At 29.1% G+C, this 17405-nt stretch overlaps 3 protein-coding genes across 5 annotated transcripts in view; 2 read left to right on the top strand and 1 right to left on the bottom strand.

Moving 5' to 3' along the window:
- The window catches only part of LOC145757970 (uncharacterized), a 98246-nt gene that overhangs the window by 2831 nt on the left and 78010 nt on the right, over positions 1-17405 (top strand). For 2 of the 3 annotated variants that reach the window (XM_082572482.1, XM_082572480.1), the window contains exons 11-14: positions 77-130; positions 396-557; positions 812-1889; positions 2131-2308. In XM_082572482.1, coding sequence (XP_082428608.1) covers positions 77-130; positions 396-557; positions 812-1878 — 1283 coding nt within the window. In that variant the 3' untranslated portion in view covers positions 1879-1889; positions 2131-2308. Of the gene's footprint in view, positions 1-76; positions 131-395; positions 558-811; positions 1890-2130; positions 2309-17405 lie in introns of those variants that run through there. The other variant, XM_082572481.1, reaches the window with a different exon arrangement.
- LOC145763709 (uncharacterized) lies at positions 2137-4237 on the bottom strand. Its single transcript, XM_082575216.1, has 3 exons — positions 3535-4237; positions 3289-3384; positions 2137-3220 (listed from the first exon to the last, which is right to left on the bottom strand). The coding sequence occupies exons 1-3, from the start codon at positions 4235-4237 to the stop codon at positions 2562-2564; spliced, it is 1458 nt and encodes a 485-aa protein (XP_082431342.1). The 3' UTR covers positions 2137-2561.
- On the top strand, positions 8634-15914 carry LOC145757922 (calpain-15-like). Its single transcript, XM_082572476.1, has 17 exons — positions 8634-9436; positions 9575-9782; positions 10105-10229; positions 10487-10560; positions 10915-11058; positions 11304-11408; positions 11513-11607; positions 11692-11875; positions 11984-12128; positions 12398-12608; positions 12812-12970; positions 13247-13411; positions 13858-13972; positions 14131-14233; positions 14447-14607; positions 14955-15133; positions 15371-15914. Exons 1-17 carry the CDS (start codon positions 8692-8694, stop codon positions 15546-15548), a joined length of 3096 nt encoding a protein of 1031 aa, XP_082428602.1. The 5' UTR covers positions 8634-8691; the 3' UTR covers positions 15549-15914.

The following is a 17405-nucleotide window of genomic DNA, read 5'->3' as shown; positions in this document are numbered from 1 at the left end:
TATTACATTTCTCCGGAGAATAAAGCAGTTTAATTGGTTTGTACACTTTACTGTTAACTTGTTTTTTTGGACAAAGCCCCAGCTAAGCAATTAAACCAGTCTACTGCACTAGCCTCAATCAGCAGACTTGGTAAGTTATTAATAAACTTCGTTAAGTACATGGTCGAGAAAAGTATTACAAATTATAGAACATGAAATATATTTATAATCTACTATAGTATAATACACTCTTTATTATTCCACTTTTAACAACATATTATTTTGCAATCCTATACACCTTTATGCACTTTAAAAAAACACCTTATTTTTTATTTAAACAAAATTTTGTGCGTATTTGCTCTCGGAAAATATTGGCCACATGGGGGCAGGTTATTACTAATGTTATGAAAATAAAGGTATAGTAAGTGGATACAGCTCCGATGAGGAGAACCTCTCTTCGGATGAGGAGGAGAACGAGCAAAATGAGTCTCAGAGCGAGGACTCGGAGTGTGAGAATATTGAACAAAAAGTCGAGGCATTTAATAAAAAACAACTCAGTCGATTGCGAAAACTTGAAGGTGTGTTTCGATTATTTAATTTTTACACAAAAAATCTCTTTAGACAAAAAACTGATTAAAATTTTTTTTTTGTTTTAGGCAGACAATTTTTTGTTTGTTCGCAAGTTAATTTGTTTATTTTTAACTTATAAAAATGATAAAGGCGTAAATGTGACATTACTATTTGCTTCATATTATTACCAGTATACAAATTTAATTTTAGGCACAGTTTTAAATTAAAAAACACAAAAAAGTGGAAATTTGTTTTAATTTAGGCTTAGAAGACTCGGATTCTGAACATGAGCCTGAAATCAAAATTTCAAATCCATATTTAAATAAAATAAAGCAAAGTGGACTAAGTCAAGTTGAAACAACTACCACTAATTCTTCAAGCGATTCTGAAAGTTTTGAATCGAGCGATTTTTTTAAAAAAGTTGGCAAGAATTCATCACGTGATTATCGTCAAGATGATATTCGTGAAACCCATGAAAATGAATTACAATTACAAAAGTTATTAGACAGTAAATTACTTACAAATGACTTACAGGATAAAACCTTATCTACTAAATCCCATGACGAACGTCTCAATTCACGACATGACAGATCACGGTCTCACGAAAGAAAACATTCCGAAAAAAGAAAATCACAATCACGAGAAAAGAAACGATCGACATCACGTGAGAGAAAACTTAGAAGATCTCGTGATAGATCACAATCACGACGCCAAAGATCGCTTTCACGAGAGAAAAGGTCGCGATCTCGTGATGGAACTTCAGATAAAAGATCAAGAAAAAGAAGATCACGATCACGTGAAAGAAAATCACGATCACGTGATAGAAGATCACGTGCACGTCATAGAAGGTCACGTTCCCGCCACAGGAGGTCGCGTTCCCATGATAGAAGATCACGGTCACATAAAAGAAGGTCGCGATCACGTCACAGAAGGTCACGTTCACGAGATAGAAGGTCACGCTCACGAGATAGAAAATCACGCCGTTCACGATCAGTTTCTCTTGACAGAAGTTCACGAAAACGAAAACAAAAATCACGATCAAAGTCGCACGATTCACAAACGAAAAAGAAATCCCAAAAACGTTCACGGCATAACGACGAAAGCAAATCACCAAAGGAAAAGAAGAAGATAAAATCTTCTCACTATTCTGAAGACTCTTCATCGGATGAATGGGTGGAGGAAAAGGTTCCCGTAAAATCGAAGAAGAGTAAGAAAAAAAAGAGCAAAAAGAATAAGGAGGAGTCATCCGAGAGCGAAATAAGTTCAACTTCTGATAAGTATATTAGAAAAAAATCAAAATCTCATAATAAGGAGAAAAACAAGTACTAAACCAGTATAAGGTACTATCTTTATTTATTTTGCAATATAGATCTTTACCTGGTATTTTTTCGCACTAATTACTTAACAATTAAAACCAAAATCTTGTTAATTACAAAATAGCACTCACACAATCATATCTAACTTTTTTTATTATTAAATATTCTTGTAATAGTGCTATTTTGTAATTAATAACATTTTAGAACCCGTTTTTACTTTACAATTTTCTTTTGAAAGAATAGTTTTATACAGCTATGTTTTTAGGTGAAGTTTTGTGGACATCTCCCTTTTAGAAAACATGTAGAGTTTTACAACAGCACTACCTTTGGTTTAATTTTTAAAGTGATAATTGTTTATTTGTTGAAAATGTGAATTTTACTTATTGTAGGTAACCCCTTATCAAAATTTACTTGTTTATTTTGTAAATACAACGTTTAATAAAACAAAAGAAAAAAAAAGTTGTATTAATAAGTGTTGTTAAACAAAAAATTAGGTTTAGTTTTTAGAAAGACTACATTGCAAATTAAATGCAAAAAAAATTTTTTGGAACGTTTTTTATTTTATCTATTGAAATTTTAATGTTGAGTTGCAATTATAAAGGAATAAATATTTGAACTCTAACTAATTGGTTCAAATTAAATGTCTTTATTGCAAGTAAATATTTTATTTCGGTTCCACCTTTCATCGTTTGTTAATTACTGGTTGTATATCATTCGTCTTGTTTTAGAAGGACCCTTTTTGAAATCGGTGCAAGAATTATCGTGTGGTCTTTTATTTGACCTTTTATCCACAAGATTTAATTGGTCACCGTTACCTGACCCAGCACGTTTAAAAGGCTTATTATTCTTTGTGGTAGTTAATAAGGATATTCTTTTCTTTACCTTCCTACTGTTAGTACTGTTTTCCAATTCATCTTCTATCGAAGACGACTCGCGTAGTACAGACAGATAATCCCAAAAAGAACGTTCTTTTTTGCTATTTTGTTCCAATGGCAATAGTTCTTTATTACAAGAAGTACTGTGTTGTTTTTGTTGTGATAACGTTGATTGATTTGACGAAGCGTTCTTCCCAATCTTAATGGTAAGTAATTTACTTTTACCAATAATATTACACTTTCTACTAGTGGTCTTATAATTTGAGATACGTCTCGTCGAATCCAAACCGATACTGTTATTAGTAATGTCTTTGTATCTTTGCAAACCTCCCATTTTCCCAGAAATTGTAATAATATCTTTCTTAGTCTCTTTGTTTTGCAAAATATTAACATGTTTATTTAGAGTAATTGATGATGTTTTAGGTTTATCATAAATGCTCTGAAAATTTTGAAGAATCTTAGTTGAAGTTGCATCATTTCCTGTGGAAATTATATTACCAAGTTGATGTTTCTATTAATATAATAAAAAAATAACCCGATTAACTTACCGTTAATTCGTGCTTCGCTGTCTCCTTTTTTTGACTGTTTTGCACAAGCTGTCACCGAATCTATTTTTTCACGACTAATTTTACGTAAATGCTTTTCTGGTATTAAAAAAAATGAATATGGATATTAAAAAATTAATAATAGCCACCCGAAAAATTTAACTTTTGACTGAAACAATTACGTGTTTTAAATGTGCAAATATTGCAATATATGTTCAATCCTTTGAATTTTAACATTGAAGACTTTACCTGTTGTTGGTTCATTTCTCCTTTTTTCTGTAAGCAAACCGATTTGAACCTTACCAGGCAGTTCTTTTTTGTTAGATACGTTAACTTGTGATGGTTTTTCTGTTGAAATGTACCTGGCGTTATTATGACAAAATGGCAAGACCTTTGCTACTTTTAAGGGTACTTCATTATTAGGGCAGTGGGTTACTGGGCCAGAAAGTCTGTTTGTTTGTTGCGGCAGTGTAGTTAACTTTATCTGTGGTTTAGGTTTTGTTTTGGATGAGTTAATATGAGAGATATCCGTTGCTTGAACAGGCTTTCTTTTGTTCTGTGACATTTCTTCGGTTGAACACTTTTCGGTAAAGTCTATATTTACGATTTCTTTTTCGCTGCATACGTCATTTAATGTAGTTACTTCTTTACAGTCAATCACGTGATTTGATGATTCGGTGACGATTTTATCTTCATTTGTATTTTTATTTTCTTGTTCATATAAGTCCAAGTGATGGCATATTAAAATGCAAAATTCGAAAATAGGAATATTCTTTATTGAACGTAGATCGAGCGCAAGTCTTTTTGGCAGCAACGAAATTAAATGAGACATTATAACTTTCCGAATTCCATCATTTTCCGAGAATAATTCACGATTTTGACAAATCATCCAAAAAACTGCATGGATTTTATTCATCCAAAAATCTTCTAACTTATTTCCATGACACTCCATCTTTATATTTATAAAAAAAAGAATCTGTTTTCGACTAGATGGTAATAGCAAAGACTTTATTTTACCATTAGCTTTTAACTTAGACACATCTTACAATAGTATTGCCTTTTTCAATTGTATGCGGCCCGGTCAAGCGTACTATGTAAAGCGCAAAACTTTACAATCAATCACTTTCTATTGCAGGTAAATTACATCCAATTTAAATAAAGATAAAATTCCCAGTTTTAATTAATGTGTCAAATTACTAAAGTGTTTTTTATAAGGTAGTCAATTTTAAAAATGAAAAATTTGTAAAATGATCCAACTAAGCACATTAGATATTTTACGCCGACTGGTTATATAAAAAAAATTCTAATTGAAAACTTATTTAGGAAAAACATTTTTTGTCTTTGTTATTTTTATTTTATAAATGCTTTTAAATAATTTAAAAAACGTTTTTATTTTTAAAACTCGATAATAGCGACAACTGACTATATTACTGTGTGCCGATATCTATAGAAACATCAAAATATTTGAATTGACAAGTTGTATTATACTAAAAGGGGGATAATGTCAGAAGTTGGCTTTAATGATTTTCGTAACTTTAATTTATTGACTTCTATTTGTGACTGTATTCACAGTTTGCGATTTTGCACGAATGAGTAAAATCGCCCCTCTGGTCAAGTTAACAAAAGTCTTTAATAATTGTTTTAAAATGAGTTTCTAAAACTAATTAAAACTTGCCGGGCGTAAACAACTTACTTTTCATGTAAACATTTTTTAGTTAGCTACTTTATTTCAACAATGTTTATAGCTTGCCTTTTTAACCACTGTTACATAGCAACAAACAAATTGCGTTTTTGCTTTTTCATAATCTTAAAATAACTTTTGTTAAAACCAAATTAACCTTGCTACTATCTTTCTCTTTTGTCTGCTACTAAACGGTAACAACGCGATCAATCATGCAGGTGTTTTTCGCGCGCTTTAGAATAAATATGTAACAAGAGTGTCTGGTTAAAAGTTGTTTAATGTAACAATTACCTACTTTTATGTAGGGCGTAATTAAATGGAGCAATGGTAGGTTTTGTTGGGCGTTTTCACTCCTAAAGTAAATAGGTTTTATTGCTTTAAAGCAACTACTTTCCCATAGAAGTTTGTATTTTGTGTATACACCTAATTAACAAATGGCGCTAAAAAAACATTTTATTTCAATATTTTCATAATTACTGTAAAGTAAGGCTGTATCGTAAAAAAAATATTAACAAGTTAAGATTTGGTTTAGATTGATTATTTATTCACTAAATTGTTCGTCGTCTAACGAAGACTTACGATTTATAAAAGCAAATTCTTTTAATTTAAAATGTTTGTCGTTTTGTCTGTTGTCTTCTCGAAACTGGTAGTTTGGGTGTTTCCAGGTATATTTCTTGTTATTAAAAAAAGGTTTTTTATTGCAAGTATACCGTTTGAAATCTTCGAAACTGTTTTTTCGTGATTCGTATAACGCAAAGGAGTTATCGTTATTTTCTCGGAATCGTCTTTTTTCCTTTTTCTTCAGAGCGTCTCGTTCGGTGTTATATAATAGTTGGTTTTTATATTCTCTTTTATGGGTAAACCATTTCTTTGGTTCATTGTATTGTTTAGAATTTCTTTTAAAATGGGTGGATTTTGTTGGCGAAAAATGTTTTTGCTTGACGTAGTAACCTTTGTATTGATTCCGTTGTTCTACGAAATTGGAAAAAAATTCTTCCCGATCAGATTTGTATTCACAACGTTGTTGGGTTACAACTTCATCCTTATAACAACTGCTTTTGGCTGCCGGCTTGTAGCCTATTTTTAATCTTGTGTTACATTGGTCAGACTCTGAAGTGTCCGACGCCCAATCATAGACGCGCTTTATAGCAGGTTTCGAAAATAAAGGTTCCAACTGAAACGATATTTTTTTGGGTTTAATAACTTCGTCGGATTTATTTTTTAAAGTTTCTGCAGAAAAGGTTCCTTTGGAGTTGGTTTTTGCATAATCGAAATCACACCATTTAGGATTGGTTTTGTTTTTTTGTTTGTTTTCTACCGGCTTGCTTAATAGACCAGTATCAGGTATAATTGTTTGCATTCTTTGAATGGGTGAATGTGGGAAAATTGTAGGTATAATCTCTTGATTGTCAGATTTAGCAAACTTTTTGTCTTCTGATAAGGTAAGTTGTTGCTGCTTCTTTAAAGGTTTGGAGAAAAAACGTAGCTTCTTGGATAGATTTCCAGGTTGTTGTTCTTTATCTTGAATTTTAGACGCGTTTCTTTTTTTACTATTTTTTAGAGTTAAATACATTATTGAAGAAAGTTTGTTTTCTTTGGTATTTACATTTCTCTGTTTCGCCAATTGATGATTATCTTTTTGACTGGAAGACAATTCCTTTATACTTTTCCGTGCTGTTGGCGTTGTAATATCACTTGGTGTTGCAACTTTTTTTAAAAACTCCTGCTTGTCAGGCTTGTTGTCATATATGTCCATATGTTTAGCAACTAAAGTAAGAAACTCAAAAATGGGTAAGTCTGTTTTCTCACTGACAATTGTAGCAATTTCTTTAGGTAGCAAGCTTATTATATAAGATATCATGGCACGGTGCATAATTTTGTCATCTGTAACAAGTTTTTGATTTTGACAAATCGACCAAATAACTGCATGAATTTTATTCATCCAAAAGTCTTCAGAATTATTTCCATGACACTCCATTTTGTAATTTTAAATAGCACACTTCTGAATAAATTAAATCAGAACAATTATTAATTAGCTTAATATAAACTATTTTGTAAGTGTTAAGTATAGCCTAACCTTAAGTTAAAAACAACATCTACCACGAATGTTTTAATAACTGACTAATAACACTTTTAACAACTGGACTTATATAACTTTTGGTCCTAATGTATTTATTGATTTTCACTAGAGACAAGTCTGAGAAAAAAATTGTGTTTGTTGCGCAGCATGGGTCCTCTTTAATTTTATTATCTTATTGCGATAGACTCTGTCGCATCGTGGGAATTGGTTTGACCCAAACTTTAGTAATTCGTTGAAAACAAAAGAATTTCAGACAATGACTGAGTTATCTCTGCTTGGCTATATTGTGATATCCGGTCTAATAAAAGACAAACACAACGTCTGCATACAAAGATAAGACAAGACATAAAGATAATATTGTTATTGGAGGAAAAGGTATAAAAAAACACAAAATATAATTAATTAAATTGTTTACAATAAAGGCCTTTAACGACATTGACTTTATGTCATTAGAACTTTATGTTTATTACCTTTAAATGTAGTTTAAAAATGAAAAACAGTTAAACAATACGCAGCACACTGTACTTACAAATCTAAAACCCAGCTATATGTAATAGTATGTGTTTTTTTGCTTAACAAAAAGTTTCTGATTCAGCAAATTCTGACGCATAAAAGCATCCCACAGCGTGGGAAAATTTTACTTGTTAATTATTTGCGGGATGTTCGCGTCGTTAAACCACTTTACCTTATTAATTTAAAATCGATTTAAAAAAAATTAAAGTTTTTTTGTCAATAAAAGTAAAGGTTGTTTTAACTTATTTTATTATTTTTAAAATTAGTTATATTTAAATCAATATAAAAAGTTCATAATAATTATATTTAAATCAATTTATAAAGTTAATAATACTCTTTCTTAGTAAACCTTACAATAACATTCGTTAATATACATTTGTTAATATAATCATTTTTGTTAATACATATTTAAATGTTGGAAATTATTGCAATGCTCTTTGCAAAAGTTTTTTTTGTGAAAATTTGCTTGTGATGCGTTAAACATAAAATTAATAAATCAAAAATTAACCATTCTACAGAATAAATATATCTTTGTGGGAAATTTTTAATTTCGAAATTACAGGGCATTTTTTAAATAAATGTTGGGTAGAAGTAGGCTAATAGAAAATGTTTTATATGTCAGTCAGTTATGTGGCATTTCGGCATTTACATTATTGTGCCTTGCAGGTAAAAAGTCTATTTCGTGAAATTGTGTACATCAGCTGTTCAAAGATATAAAAAAAAACGCACAAAGTTATAACTTTTGCTTCGTACGAGTTTGTTTACATTTTTCAGTCTTTTGACACTGTTGTTCCTGTTTTTTTTAGTATGTTGCAATAATTTATCAATCCACAGGTTATGTTATTTACTTAAATAAGACAACGTGTGATTTTTACATTTTTTATTTAAAATTTAAGGTTCAACTATGGTACAAAAAAAACAAAAATAATTTAAAAGTAGAAAGGCGGTGAGCTCTACGTTTTTAATAGGCCTACGCGTGTACGCTCTGATACTAAATCTTGTGACTGCTTAAACTATATATTTCAGTTTTTATTAGGTTTGTAATTTTTGTTGCTCATTTTTGTAGAATATAACTTGTGTTGTGGATTTTAGCAAAACAAATAATAACTTTAGTTTAGTAAAATTATTAAACATGTGGTCCTGTGAGCGGTGTACTTTAAATAATGTTGAAAATTTCACAAAATGTGAAGTATGTGGAGGTCCGAAACAAGTTTCTATGCCAGTTATTCATGATTTGTCATCACCCACGCCTGACCCAAATCCTACATCCCAGTCGCAAGGAATGTCAATTAAAAATCTATTTTCATTTTCAAGTTTTTCGAGTTCACCAATCACTAGTTCACAAAACGATCAAAACACATCTAACGTCAGTGATCAAAATGCAGTCAATGGTGAAGGGGATCATTTAAACATGCCTGGTTCTTATTCTAATGATTTACTTGGAGTCAACTTTAATAATGAAAATAACAAACCTCCTGTTACAAGTAGCACACAAACACCCCTTTGTAACAACTTTTTTAATTCCAACATTATACTTCAACCAGAAATTTTAACAAATATTAACCAGGCATCACAATCTAATCAACTTTTGCTCCCTAACAATGGCCAACAAGAAGTAATAATGCTATCAGATGATGAAGATATTTATAGTTCAGTAGTTTCAAACACTCCTGCCAACCCAACTTTAAACTTACCTAACAATACCTTTGAAAATACAAACAATAGATTGGCTAGTAATAATGTAGCAAATAATGCTGTGCAAAATGACCCTATGCAAACTCAATCTAATGCTGTAGATCAAATACCAATGTCCACTGAAGAAAATGACAACCCTATGGAATTAAACTTTGTTGAAGATCATTTTAATGTTCCTGCTGGTAATTCTTACATTTACATACAAATTTTAACCAAGATAATTAAGTTTTTACAGCTAATCGTATTTAATTTTTGTCATTTTTTTACCATAATTCTTAAATTTTATAGCATTGTGTAACTCTCTTTTTGGTTTTTATTAGGCAATTGGAAATGTGAAAAATGTACTTTAATCAATCCAATATCATCTACAATATGTGAAGTATGCCAAAATGTGAAGCCCGAAACATCTCAAAGATCAAATACAAATAACTTAAGGTCAAGAGTTGGAAGTTCAACACCAATTTCTATTGATGTTCATCCGGAAAATACTGCCAGTACTTCTTCTTCATGCAAAGCATTTTTAGATAAGTAAGTTTAAATTGAATTTTTTTTTATAATATAAAAACTGATTTTTTTAATTTCATGTCAATGTTGGCACGAGTTATAATAAAAATTATAAAAAAGGTCTTTTAATTTATTTTCTGTATTTAGAATAAAATAAGTTTATTTTTTTTATGTTTATTTACCCTATCCGTGGGAATGTCGATTAAACAACCTAAACATATAGTATCCTCTGTTACTTCATCCAAGTCTTAAGTTACCTTTGGCAGTTTAGGATATTATAGAATTAATATATTAAAATTATACCTAATATTTTAACCAACCCTATTTAAATTATATTATTTTTCAGTGCTGTAAACCATCATCAGTGGAATTGCCCACGATGTACTTTAATAAACAAAAACATTGGCATTTGTGAATCTTGTTCTTATGTTCATCCTGAATTTTCACAATACAACTCACAGAATATTACAGGTAGCAAAAAAATCTAAATTGCTCTTTTTTAAATTATTTTCCATGTTATCTAAAACGTCTTTAATTTGTTTGCTATATTAAAACTACTTTATCTGTAATAATAGAGAGCAAAATTTAACAAAAAAATTTGTATTTTGCTAATTAGGACTATTAGTTAGCCTAATATTTTTTTAAGCTTTTAATGACATTAAAAACTGTTAAAGTCTTACCACGTACAGTTGATTAAACATGTTAATATGCTGTTTTGTTTTTAACAGAACCTACAACTTCAAATAATCCTTCTACTAGCACTTCTCATGCACCATCTGCCAACACTGTAATTCACAATATGGTATTTACTTTTTTTATTATGTGAAAATCACATGTGTCATGCTGTGCCAATTAAATTTTTGTAAAAAGGGAGTTATTTTTATAAAATATCATTTGGTCGGCAAGTAGTAGACTTTATGCAGGAATTTTGAATATTTTTTATTGTATAGATAGTAAGATTAAAAATAGTATATAAATAGTATATGTAGGCCTATCAATACATTTGTAAAATACAGATTTTTTTGGAAAAGTATAAACAAAAGAGATTAGAAATATATATATATCATAATTTATAGATCTTTAAAAAATTATTTTTCATAAAAAAATACTAACTTCTATTAAATAAAATGAATTTAACTTTCATATTATGTTATAGGAAGAACCTGCTAGTATTATTTTACAAAGCATTGAACAACAAGAGGAATCAACGCATGGTTGTTTTAGTATGGAACAACTAAGATTAATGGATGAGAAAAAAACAATGGAAGTCGTTAAAAAAGTTCAAGCTTATTGCAAAGAGGTAGTCATTTTTTTAAAATTTAATATTTGATTAACTTGTTTGTAAAATTCCATGAGACCTTTAGTAATTTTTAAGGTTTTCAGATAACCTTTTGTAATAGAATAAATATTATTAAGTTGTATAGCATATTGATAACCGGGTTACACCACGAATGCTTATAGAAATATAATAAGAATGTTGCAAGCTTTTTAATTTTGTTAAATCTAACAGGAAATAATTTTATTTTAAATTTTTTTTCATTTTAGAAACGAGAGCCATTTGTTGACGACCGATTTCCACCAGTGAAAAAATCTTTAGTTTTTCCCAAATCTAAACATAATTATGACTTTGAATGGAGAAGGCCTTACCATGTAAATTTCAACATTTTTTATATATCCATTTTAGTAAAATTTCATTAACTTTTTAAATAAATTTTTTTATATATATAAATAAACTGTTATTTTTTTGTTTTTAGATAACACCAAGGCATAATGATAGTTTTCATGATTGGACAGTTTATAGAAATCCTCAACCATCTGATATCAAACAAGGAATATTAGGAAATTGTTGGTAAGTGTACAATAAAAAAAAACATTTTTTTAGAAATTAAAAAATATAGAAAACTTGTATATCCTGTCAAACTTTCTTATTTAGGTTTTTAAGTGGTTTGGCAGTATTAGCAGAACGTCCAGAATTGTTAAAACACATTCTAGTTACCAAAGAATTTAATGAGGAAGGAATATACGTAGTTCGACTTTGTATAACAGGAAAGTGGAAAAGTGTTTATGTTGATGATAGTTTGCCATGCGATAAAGAAGGACATTTGGTATATTCACAGGTACCAAAATTTGTTACAAAAATTAATCAAAAATAGTAAAAATAATTTAAAATAGTAAAATTAAAAATTAATCAAAAATAAAAAAAAAAAGTTTTTTTTTTATTTTAGGCAAGAAGAAATCAACTATGGGTGCCTCTTATAGAAAAAGCATTAGCGAAGTTGCATGGATGTTATGAAGCTTTACAAGCTGGAAGATCACTTGAAGGCTTAGCAACTTTAACTGGCGCACCTTGCGAAAGTTTACAACTAAGTAGTAAGTTTAAAAACAGTCATTTTTTTGAATTGTATTGTAAAAACTTATCATGTGACTTTTATTTATAAAAAATTTTAAAAGACAATTGCTTTCATACATTTTGTTTATTTAAATAGCTTTTTTTTAAAAAATAAAATAGTATTTAAGTTATCACGTTTTAGTGTTTTTAACACTTTGTAAAATAATAATTCTGCCTTTTCATACATATTTCTTTTACTTTATGTTGTTTTTTAATGCCAATATATTTTTAACTTTATTTCATTTGTCAGAATCTGAAGATGACACAGTTAATCTAGATGAGGGAATGATTTGGGCCAAACTTCTAAGCTCGATGGAGGCAGGTTTTCTCATGGGTGCCTCATGTGGTGGAGGTAACATGACGAGTAACGAAAGTGAGTACCATGAAAAGGGTTTAAGACCGAGACATGCTTACAGTGTTCTTGATGTGACTGCTGCTGAATCAAAAAATGGACCAGTGAGGTAAATTTTTAATAAAATTTTGTGAATTTTAAATTTTTTTAGCTGTTTTTTTTATTTTGGTAATTTAGTAACTTAATATAACCTTGTGTTGACAATAGATAAATTTATATATTTTTAACAGTTTTTTTCTAATTATAAAATTTCATAAAAGTAAATAAAAGAGAATTAAAAAAAAGTTTTAGTAACTTAAACCCTCTTTCCAGATTAATTCAACTTCGTAACCCATGGGGTCAATTTTCATGGAAGGGTGATTGGTGTGATGGGTCCCCCAAGTGGAAGGATAACCCTGCACTTACGAGAAGACTTAACCCTTATCGATCACAAGATGGGACTTTCTGGATGAACTTAGAAGATATGATCAAGTTTGTTTTTAATAATTTTTTAATAAAATTCATTAAAAATCAATATTATTTTATTTAATTTGATCTTTAATCCAATGTGCTATCTTATTAGACCTTATTTTTTATTTGTATTTGCACATTGTACGCAATTTTGACTAAATATTATTAAAATAATGATACTTTATCAAAATAATGATACAGTTATTTATTTATATTATGCAAAATAAAATTTTTTTGCAGTCCATCGAATTTTGCCCTATACTTGATTTTAAATCAAAATTCTGTTTACTTTTTTAGGTATTTTGATTGTGTAGACATATGTAAAATATATGGAAAAGATTGGGTGAGCATGAGAGTCAGTGGAACTTTTCCAAGCAAGGCTTCAGACCCAATATCCGGATTCTACTTAAATGTATTCAGCAGTTCTGAATTAGAATTTTGTCTTTTTCAACAACTAGCAAGGTATTTACATATTTTTAAAAATTTTTGGGATTTAAAAAATTCCATTTTATAATTCACATTATTATATGTTTAGTCATAATGAAATTAGCTTTTATTTAACTATCACAAAATTTTATTATCAAGTCATTAATTCTTATAGTTGTTAACTGTTGATAATTACGTAGCATGGAGTTGATTAATTTATTATAACATAGTAATTGACGTGCAGTATAAGAGGTCACACACTATATTTTTTGGATTATTTTATTAAATTTTAAATGTATTTATCTAAAAAATTCTTTTTTGAATAATTTTTTTAGTAATGCTTTTTCTAAAAAATTTATAATTCATTAGTTAATTTTTTTTTATTTAATTGGCTGCGTAGTGACGGTTAAAATCTGTTACAAATAATATAAACTATACCAATTTGGAAAATTAAATTAATTTTTTGCATTGTTTTGTTTTAGATCACAGTATAGTTCGAATCGTTACCCAGTAGATGCTTGTATTGCTATATTTCGTGCCACTAAAAACAACGGAAAATATTTACTCGGTGCATTAATACAATGTGCACCTAGACAAGTATGTTAAGTTTAAATGCTTAATTTTCTTGATAATTTATGGTTTTATCCTAAATTTTATTTTTGTTTTGTTTGTGGCTATACCTTTAACTTAAAGTTTTTTTGTGAAATTATTTAATAAAATGTTTAAATTTAGTTTAAAGTTTAATCTTTTTTAAGGTGAAAAAACAAATTTATTGTAATTACTTTTTGGAACCTGGCAACTATATTGTAATTTGTGTTGCTTTCAATCATTGGTTATCTGGTTTTGTTACTGCAAATGGTAAGAAAATTGTTATTTTTTTAGTTTTTCCTGATTAAACTTTAGTTTGTAGTTGCTCTGTTTGATATTACATAATATTTTTAAATATTTACGGCATTTTTGTTTTTTAAGAAAATTGATAGGCCTTTTTCCTGAAAACTTTTTTTTATTTTAATTAAATTTTTTTACTCGCGAAATTCTTAACTGTTTTAAATTATTGATTTATATTTTAAGGTGGTCAGAGAACAATAGATCAACCTGTTGCTAGACAAGCAGAATACGTGCTTGTATTACATAGTAGCAAGAAAGTAGAATTTGATAAAACTTCGAATATTGATACTTCTATGTCTCGGGTTATATCTAAAATTGCTGCAAATAAGGGGGACCAAAAATCAGTATGTTGTCAAACCAAATTATTTTTTAGTTAAGCTTTCTTTAAATAAAATTATACCTAACTTCTTTAGTAAATTTGAAATTATAACAGTTATTAAATATGCGTATGGTTTTATTTTAAATATTGATGTTATGTTTTTGTATTAAATTTTTTTTTTAAACTTGTTGACTGCTTGCGCTACAGTCTTAAATTTTTAGCATGGTTAGAACAAATATATGCCCATCTCAATTTGCTCAGGCACCCCAAACTCTTGATTTTTAAATGGAAATATATTGGACATTCGAAAATTGTTCACTAAACTTCATTAGATAAATATTTAATAAATTGATTGCGAAATTGTATATTTAGTTAAGAGATGGTGTGACATGTTATGTATTGTCTCGGGGTTGGGGTGGCCTTATAGCTGTAATGGAAAATCGACATCCAAACATGCATTTTCATGTTAAGTGTGATTGTGTGGAGTCTACCAACGTTGTTTCAACTCGGGGAAAATTTTTAACAGTCGATAGCATACCTCCTTTGCATAGGTAAGAATTTTTTAATTTGGTGTTAAATATCTAAAGGCGCTTTTAATTTTTCAAGAATCGTTTTTATTATAAATGGTATTTAGTATTTATGATTGTTTATTGTAAATTATCAAAAAAAAATTACCTTTTTGCTCATTATAAGATAAATACATCAAAGAAGTTTTTTTTTTTTTTAAGTTACAAAATTAATTTTTCAATTTTTATTTTTTTTAAATTTTGATAATTTTTTTGTTGTAGTCAAGTGATTGTAGTGTTAAGTCAACTTGATAGTTACAGTGGATTCTCAATTACTCACAAACTTACTCATCGGTTATCTCCAATGTCTTCTTTAAAAGATTGGGCTCCACCATCAGTTTTAAATCAACCTATCATAACTCGGGACCTAGTTGGGTTACATAAACCTATTCCATTATAAAACAATGTTTTGTTTATTATTTACATCTTCTATCTTATTTATTTTACTGAAGGCGGTTGAAATTTTAATTTTAGGCGATTGAAATTTTGAATGAAATTTTTTTGGTTGGTTTTATAAATTGTGGAACTATCACTAAAATTAAATAAAGTATATTTTTACAAGTCTTTATGTATTTGCTTTAACAAATTTTACTATAAGATTGGGTATGCATATTTGTTGTTTTAAATAAAATTGCGTACTATTAATTTTATTTACAACCTATGCTGTCTTTTTTTTCCTTTTCTTTTTTTGTTTTATTGCTCTTGATAAGTTTTTGTGTTCTGTCTTCAAGTTTTTTTATATTATGTTGCAGTTTATGTTTTGTCGTTTAATAAACATTATTGAAAGTTATAATTTTTATTGTGGGCTAAAAACATTTAAAATTCAAACCACTGGCGTTTTTAAGAGTTTAAATTAGGAGGAAAACTTTAACGTAGTGTTACGTATAATTTTTTTTGTGTACATCTTTATCCTCGATGTGGGAAAGTCGAATGCGCGACTTAAACATAGAATAACATCAGTTACTCCGACCCAGTCTCAAGTTGCCTTTAGCAGTTTGGGATATTATAGATTATAATTGCCCAGTAATTATGCTGCTGATTAAGTGCTGGCCCAGCAGGAGTTCATACCGTTTATAACGCCTTACTCAAGGGCGCTACAGCATAAGATCAGTGAGAATTGAACCAACGACCTCATGTGTGGTGTAGTAATTGTTCTTTACACTACGCTGCCGGTATTATGTTCCGCGACTTCATATTTCTTAACATAGCGGGAAATTTTATTCATAAAAAACAACTTAAAAATAGATCTAAAATTTTTCGGATATTAGCATGTTGTTTACTAAAACTTACTTATGGGCATTATCTAACGTTTGTAAATTAACGGTATTTTTACGAAAAGCGATACTTTTAAAATAGTCTGGTAGTGTGGTACCGGTCTTTCCAGCGGACTACGAGCCGAAAGGTTTTGGGTTCGAGCCGCACCAATTCTACACTATTCTTTCTTATGCTTAGTATTAACGAATAGCTTAAACACCCAAAAAAATCATTATATATATAAATTGTTGAATTAACTTAATCAAATTTTTGATTTTTAAATATAAGCTAGTATAATTGTTATGCCTTATTATAAGTATTTAAAGTAGGTTATGTTGTTTTAAAGGTAAGTTAATTGAGGCATGCAATTTCTAGTTTAATCTAATTTTAATCACGATCTTTTTTATACAAAACCCTTAGTATATTAGTAAAGTAATGATTAGGGCAGGACCTAATCACGTGATTTGCAATCACAAATAACAATGGCCTTTTATTACAACATGTAAAGCTAAATTACTAAAAAAATATATTTAAAGATGTTTAACAAGTATGAGCTATTTATGCAATATGTTATGTGCCACGTAAGATAAGGATCATGACGTTTTTAATAAGAATAGAATAGTTTAAACTTCTTAACTAAGGAAAAAAATGGCGAATTTTAATCAATGAATAATTATTTTACCATCTGCTACAAAGCGTTTAAAACTTGAAATTTTTCTCTTTTTTTAAGCGAGGCGCGAGGAATGTCGCTTCTTAATTAGTGCGCTTCCACGAGACATTTTTTAGCAACCCGATTGTTGCATCATAAAGCGCTCTGTTGAAACACGTGCTCGTTTTTAGCCCAAATTATAAAGGTTAATTAAAGAAATGAAATTTGATTGACAGTTAGGGCGGCGCTTTTTTAGTTCAAGACGCCGTGGATACACACACACACGCAGATTACTGCACATGCGCAGTGGCCAGTGACGTAGAATTTTAATTTCGAAATCGAATTTCTAGTTCT

This window comes from Corella eumyota, chromosome 1, assembly GCF_963082875.1.
Source record: "Corella eumyota chromosome 1, kaCorEumy4.1, whole genome shotgun sequence".
Taxonomy (NCBI): Eukaryota; Metazoa; Chordata; class Ascidiacea; order Phlebobranchia; family Corellidae; genus Corella; species Corella eumyota.
Note: the sequence above shows the minus strand (reverse complement) of the source record. Positions and strands in the feature narration are given on the sequence as shown.

Bases quoted from the DNA above. Each gene is read 5' to 3' on its own strand.
- LOC145763709 (XM_082575216.1), bottom strand. From the start codon at position 4,237: ATGGAGTGTCATGGAAATAAGTTAGAAGATTTTTGGATGAATAAAATC. The intron at 3,385-3,534 runs GTAAAGTCTTCA...TTTTAATACCAG, and splicing joins GAGAAATGAACCAACAACAG to AAAAGCATTTACGTAAAATT. The intron at 3,221-3,288 runs GTAAGTTAATCG...TAATTTCCACAG, and splicing joins CAGCGAAGCACGAATTAACG to GAAATGATGCAACTTCAACT.
- LOC145757922 (XM_082572476.1), top strand. From the start codon at position 8,692: ATGTGGTCCTGTGAGCGGTGTACTTTAAATAATGTTGAAAATTTCACA. The intron at 9,783-10,104 runs GTAAGTTTAAAT...ATTATTTTTCAG, and splicing joins TGCAAAGCATTTTTAGATAA to TGCTGTAAACCATCATCAGT. The intron at 14,234-14,446 runs GTAAGAAAATTG...TTATATTTTAAG, and splicing joins TGGTTTTGTTACTGCAAATG to GTGGTCAGAGAACAATAGAT.